The following is a 5,901-nucleotide window of genomic DNA, read 5'->3' on the forward strand; positions in this document are numbered from 1 at the left end:
TGGTACTTATTACTAAAGGAAATCTCAGACCGTTATTCTGTCTCTGATTTGAAACAACTGTCTAGTCCTTGAATTGTTGACTTGATTCTGGAGATTCTTGGAAAGTCTTTCTTGTTACATTATTCTGTACTGGGAGTTCCTGCCAACCACATTAGTTTCTCTTTTGTTTGTGGTTTACTTTACAAAGTAGATCAAAGCACATTTTCAGTCCAATTGTTGAGGTTCACTTTTCGGTCTCATTCCAGACGACACAGCTCTAGCTAGGAAGCATTTACTAGACGACATGAGAATTCAAACCCAGCTAGAATCCAGAGATACTAAACAAAATGCTACAGTGCAGGAAAATGTTTCATTTTTTTGTTTTTAAAGTTTCGGAAGTTTTGTAGTCCAAAATACCCAATAAATAATTGTAATTTAGAATTTGGGTAAAATGCAGAAATGGAGAAGTAAGATTGCTGCAGTCACATTCTTTAGTAAGTTAATACTAAATATTATTAAAAATTGACCACATTTTACTAAATTCAAACAACAGTCAAGGATTGTCTGATTCATACTACATGTTGATATTGATGTCATCAAGTTCAAATTCTGTGTTAGGAAGTTAACACTGAAAGATTGAGTTCATTTGAGCTTTATTCTGAAAGATGATTTTCTTGCTGCAGTATAAATCTGCTAATAACAAATGAGCAAAGTGGATGGTAGCTGGTAACTTTTTTAACGTTTGTGGCTTTAAGATCATAGTTCAAAAGGATTAAGCAAATGTGATAACAAAGGCAACACAAATATAACCTTTATTCTCTTTCAAAAACCCAGAGAAGAGGGCCTGGAACCATATTCACTGATTTAATCAGAATATCTTTAATTTTGTAGACTCATTTAAAATTATATAGCAATGAGTATTGTAAAAATGATAGTAATATACATGGTTCTTCTCATCTAAGTAGTAAAAAAATGTGGTAAATTATAAAGCAGCAGCTACTTGATCAAAAATTCATGATAAATAAAAATTACTCTACATACATATGATCATATATACACAGCCTAAAATCACACTACACAATCTGACAGTAAAATTGTGTCACACTCAGGAGTTGGGAAGCCAACATATTGGGATTATAAAATATTTTTTGGTTTATGTAAATACTGGGACAGAATCTCTTAAGTCACAACTGTTCCAGAAGATCCAACAGATGTCAGCGAACATGGATGCTGTCTATGTCTATTATTTTTCAAAGAACCAGAAGAATAAAATAAAATTAATATAAATTATTCAGTATAATTCAATATTTCTGTGACTCAATTAAAACAAAAAACTTCAAAGTATTGCCCTGCCTTATGCTGCTGCTGCTAAGTCGCTTCAGTCGTGTCCGACTCTGTGCAGCCCCATAGACGGCAGCCCAGCAGGCTCCCCCGTCCCTGGGATTCTCCAGGCAAGAACACTGGAGTGGGTTGCCATTTCCTTCTCCAATGCATGAAAGTGAAAAGTGAAAGTGAAGTCTCTCAGTCGTGTCCGACTCTGTGCAGCCCCATAGACGGCAGCCCACCAGGCTCCCCCGTCCCTGGGATTCTCCAGGCCGGAACACTGGCATGAGCAGAGTGTAGTAACTGGAAAGCAGCCATAATAGAGAAGAGGCACTAAGAGTTCTGACAGAACACCAAATAACTGTTTGCTTTCAGCAAATAAACTTGTACAGATGATCTCATTTGTTTAAAGTTCTTTTGCCATAAAAGGGTTTTTAAAAATTCTACTATCTTACAGTAACTTTATATATCAATATATTAAAATGATTTTAGAGTAGTCAAAGTTTAACATTATCTCAATGGTTCAAATAATTTTTAAGAGTCTAGTTTACATAAGATTAATTTCTTAGCATTCACTTCAACTTATTATTAAAAACAAACATGGTTCATTTGAGAACATTAACTTTTTTTAGACACAAGGGAAAAGGTATGAAGAACATAAGCATAAAAAAATCACTAAGCATAAAAATCATTTAGATGACAAGACTGAGTCACAATATGACTTTAGGAAAAACATTTTCCCTCTAAGGTCCCCTCCAGCTATCTGGCTCTAAGGTTAAAACCTTCCCACTGAACTGTACAAACTGACCTGACATTTTCAAATTTCTACACAGTACCCGGCACCCCCCCAAAAAAAATTAAATTTCTTGCACTAAAATATCAAATGAATTGTTACAAACCCTGCTTTGCAAACCTGCTATGCCAAAGAGTTGTTTTCACGTACTCTGCATGTTACAGAGAGCTTCCTATGTTCAAGGAGGAGTGAGACCAAACTTGGAACATTATGCTTGTTACTCACTGCCCCTGGGAAAAGATGACCACCTGAAAAACGGGATGGGCAGTGATGGAGTCACACCTAGCCTCAGACAGATAAGGAAATAGGGAAACAGTATCCTACTTGCTCCCTGCTTCAGGGCACTGATTCCCTTGAGGGAATGCAGGAGGAATCTCCAGATGGGTTTGTTAAAAATACAGCTTTGAGGGTCTCACCAAAGCCTTAATGTGTCAGAATTTCTGGGGATGGGGCCTTCTAATCTATCTACATTTTAAAACAGTATGTTCTCCTCCACTCCTCCATGCCTGGGCTTCACTCTCTACACTTACCCCACCCCCAAGAAAAGAAAACCACTGTACTACAGTGATTAAAGCTCTAGCTTCAGAGTCAGAATCAGAACCAGGAGCCAATGAGTAGCTGTTAGATCTCGAACGAGTTCTTTAACATCTACAGGACTGTCTCTTCATCAGATGGGGGTTGAATAAGAGTCCATTCCTCGCTCAAAGAACCTAACATGTCCACTCGTGAAAGAGATGGGGGAAATTTGCAGGAATTTCTCGCTCTAGCAATTCAAACACCCTAAAATAGCCTGGAAGCGCCTGGTCAGGTGTTAATTTCACTCTCTCTGGTCCCCTCATCAACAATAGGAGGCAAAGCGAGGCGAAGTTGGAATTGGGTGACAGTCGAGAGGGAGAAGCCTAAAGAAGTTTGCAAGAGTTTTGACAAGGCGCAGAAAGGGTACTTTGAAAGCAGGAATCACTCGTCGTCCTCCTCGTCGTCGTTCTGGTCCTGGTAGCGAATGTAGACGACCAGCATGACAAAGCCCACGAGGATGCAGAGGGAGCCGACCAGCAGGTAGGCGATGCCCAGGAATGGATTCTTGCCGCCCATCCACGAGATGCTGCTGAAGATGAGGCTTTTGTGGCCGTTGAAGGCGCGCACCGGGTAGTTATAGGTGATGTTGACGCGGTAGGCGCCCCGCGGCAGCCCGGCAGAGTAGTTGCCCTGGCGGATGCGCGCGTACAGCTTGCGGAACGTGGGCAGCGCAGCGGTGCGCATCCACACCACGAAGTCCTGGTTGATGAAGCCGGTGTTGTTGGGGTCGGGGCTCAGCTCGTAGACCGGCCGGTGCCAGTTGGGCGGGGGCGCGGTGCCCTGGAAGGCCAGCGCCAGGCTGCCGTTCACCAGCGGCGGGTTGCGGAACTTGACGTGGTAATCGGTCCACCAGGCGATGCCGGTGCGGTCGAGCGGCACCTCGACGTAGGGCCCGCTGGGCTGGCGCTGGTGCCACAGCGAGAAGGAGTCGTTGAAGAGGCTGTTGGCGATGGCGCCACAGGGCGCGATGGGCAGGCCGGCCGCGCTGTACTGGTAGGGGGCGCACTCGTTGACCGGGTGGCGCAGCGAGCTCGGCAGCCCACTCAGCTGCGAGTCGTCGCGGGACACGCCGTAGCGCCGGTTGTTCTGGTAGAAGTTCGTCAGCTCGTAGTAGAGGTACACCGGGCCCTGGAAGAGCTCGGGCAGCGAGAAGTACCAGGCGCACGAGCAGGGGGGCGGCGGCGCGCGGCCCTGGCCGGCCATGGCGCACACCGAGCAGTTGCCGGTACCCGAGTCGCCGGTGTAGTCATACGCGAGCTCCTTGATGCCATTGGAGGAGTAGTAGAGGCCCAGGCCCAGCCCTATGAAGGCCAGGCCGGCGCAGAAGAAGAGCGGCAGCGTGATGCTGGCCGACAGCAGCGGGTGCCAGGCGGGGAGGCGCTGCTGCGTGAACGCGGTGTTGTCGGGCTGGTGGGCGCCCCGGGCGGTGGCGCTCCAGGTCATGGCGCCGCGCGGACCCACGGAGGGGCGCTCGGGTGCTGCGGCCCGGCGGGGTGCCTCGCCCTCCGCGCTGGGCGAGCCTGGGGCTACTCCCGGGGCACCGGCCCGGCCTCAGGCCCCCGCACAGGTGAGTCTTGGTACCAGGTTCTTCTGGTGGTGGCTGGATCCCCTCAGTTCCGCCTCGGCCCAGGTGCTCGACCGGCTCCGCCCCTGCGGGTAATCGCGAGCCGCGCCCCGCCTCTTCTGGGGTGAGTAGGGCGGGCGTTCCCTTCCCTCACCTGGCGGACCCAGGTTCACTTGTCCTCTCGATCCGGGTGGTTCCGGACGCCAGCGCCTCCTCCTCGAGGTGAGTGGCGGCCCCAGACTGCCTCTGAGTGGCTCCTCCCTTGCTCAGGTACTTTTTCCCTTCCGCTTTCTATGTGACCAGAGTGCCTGGGCCAGTCTTACCCGAAATCATAGAAGCTACAGCTTCTAGCACAGTTCCACTGAGGGATTGCATCGTGCGTCCTGGAGCCTTGAAGTTTACAGGTAATTAATCCCCTTTTATCTAAAAGGCGGGACAAGTGTCTCTAGAGCCTTTTGTCTTTGTAGGTTAATTTAAGGACCCTTTTCAGTTATCTTTCAGCAATAAATGTTAATGTCCGAAGAACTGCACTGTAGTAAATCTGTTTGGAATTCCATGCCTGCATTCAAATTCTAGCAATTTTTTTTTTTTTAAGGGAAATGATTTTCCAGCTAGGTGCCCCAATCTGGCTGTAGAACTAAAAAAAGTGAAAAGTTCTCTAAAAATAAAATGACACTTAAAAAAGAGAATTAAAGATGCAAGAGGTTCAGGGCCTTTAAATATCTCTAGCTGGTGGAGAAACCGCACAAACAGAAAAATGCACTGGACTACATGTAATTTCTTTCTCTTTTCAGATTATTTGCCTGACTGGGAAAAAAAAAAAGGCCTAATCCAAAGTCCCCAAAGACCTAGCTGCTATCCACAGTCAAGGATGTTACGACTTTTGGCCTAAGGAGGTGAACTACAAGGATTTGTAGGACTTAGTGCAAAGAAAACCCAAAGTAGTTCTGAACATTGCTTGGGATTCCATCTTTTATATCTAGGTTGGTACAGTATACACAAGAAGGTGTCAGGCCATTTCAACTTTGTGCTAAATCCTTCTTAGGTATTGAGGTGTTTCTGCCTCTGTTCCCGCTCATAAAATGCAAATAACTTAAATGTTTTCTATATTATAATTCTGCACCTAGAATACTGTATCACATTCTGGAGTCAATTGAAATTTGGAAAGTTCAAATACTTGCTAAATTAACAGGATTTTTTTTTTTTCCGTTTGTATATATATTTTTTTTCTTTTCTCTTTATTTTTCTTAACTCCAAAAATATTTTATACTGGGGTATAGCCAATTAACAATGTTGTGATAGTCTCAGGTGAACAGTGAAGGGAACTCAGTCATACATATACATGTATCCATTCTCTCCCAAACCCCATCCCATCCAGGCTGGCACATAACATTGAGCAGAGTTCTGTGTGCTATACAATAGATTTTTGTTGGTTATCCATTTTAAATATAGCAGTGTGTACATGACCTTTTCAAAGGCCCTAACTATCCCTTCCCCACTGCAAACATGAGTTCGTTTTCTGTGAGTCTCTCTCTGTTTTATAAGTTCATTTGTATCATTTCTTTTTAGATTCCACATATAAAGATGTTATATTATATTTCTCCTTGTCTGTCTGACTTACTTCACTTAGTATGATACTCTTACTTAGTATGACACTCTTTAAATC

The 5,901-nt window shown here is 45.2% G+C and overlaps 1 protein-coding gene across 1 annotated transcript; it reads right to left on the minus strand.

Annotated features, from left to right (window-relative positions):
• Positions 1-615: 615 nt before the first annotated feature.
• TMEM30B (transmembrane protein 30B) lies at positions 616-4,428 on the minus strand. The gene has a single exon (XM_019969021.2). It carries the CDS (start codon positions 4,112-4,114, stop codon positions 3,053-3,055), a length of 1,062 nt encoding a protein of 353 aa, XP_019824580.2. The 5' UTR covers positions 4,115-4,428; the 3' UTR covers positions 616-3,052.
• Between the last annotated feature and the right edge of the window lie 1,473 nt (positions 4,429-5,901).

Source organism: Bos indicus, chromosome 10 (genome assembly GCF_029378745.1).
Source record: "Bos indicus isolate NIAB-ARS_2022 breed Sahiwal x Tharparkar chromosome 10, NIAB-ARS_B.indTharparkar_mat_pri_1.0, whole genome shotgun sequence".
Lineage (NCBI taxonomy): Eukaryota > Metazoa > Chordata > Mammalia > Artiodactyla > Bovidae > Bos > Bos indicus.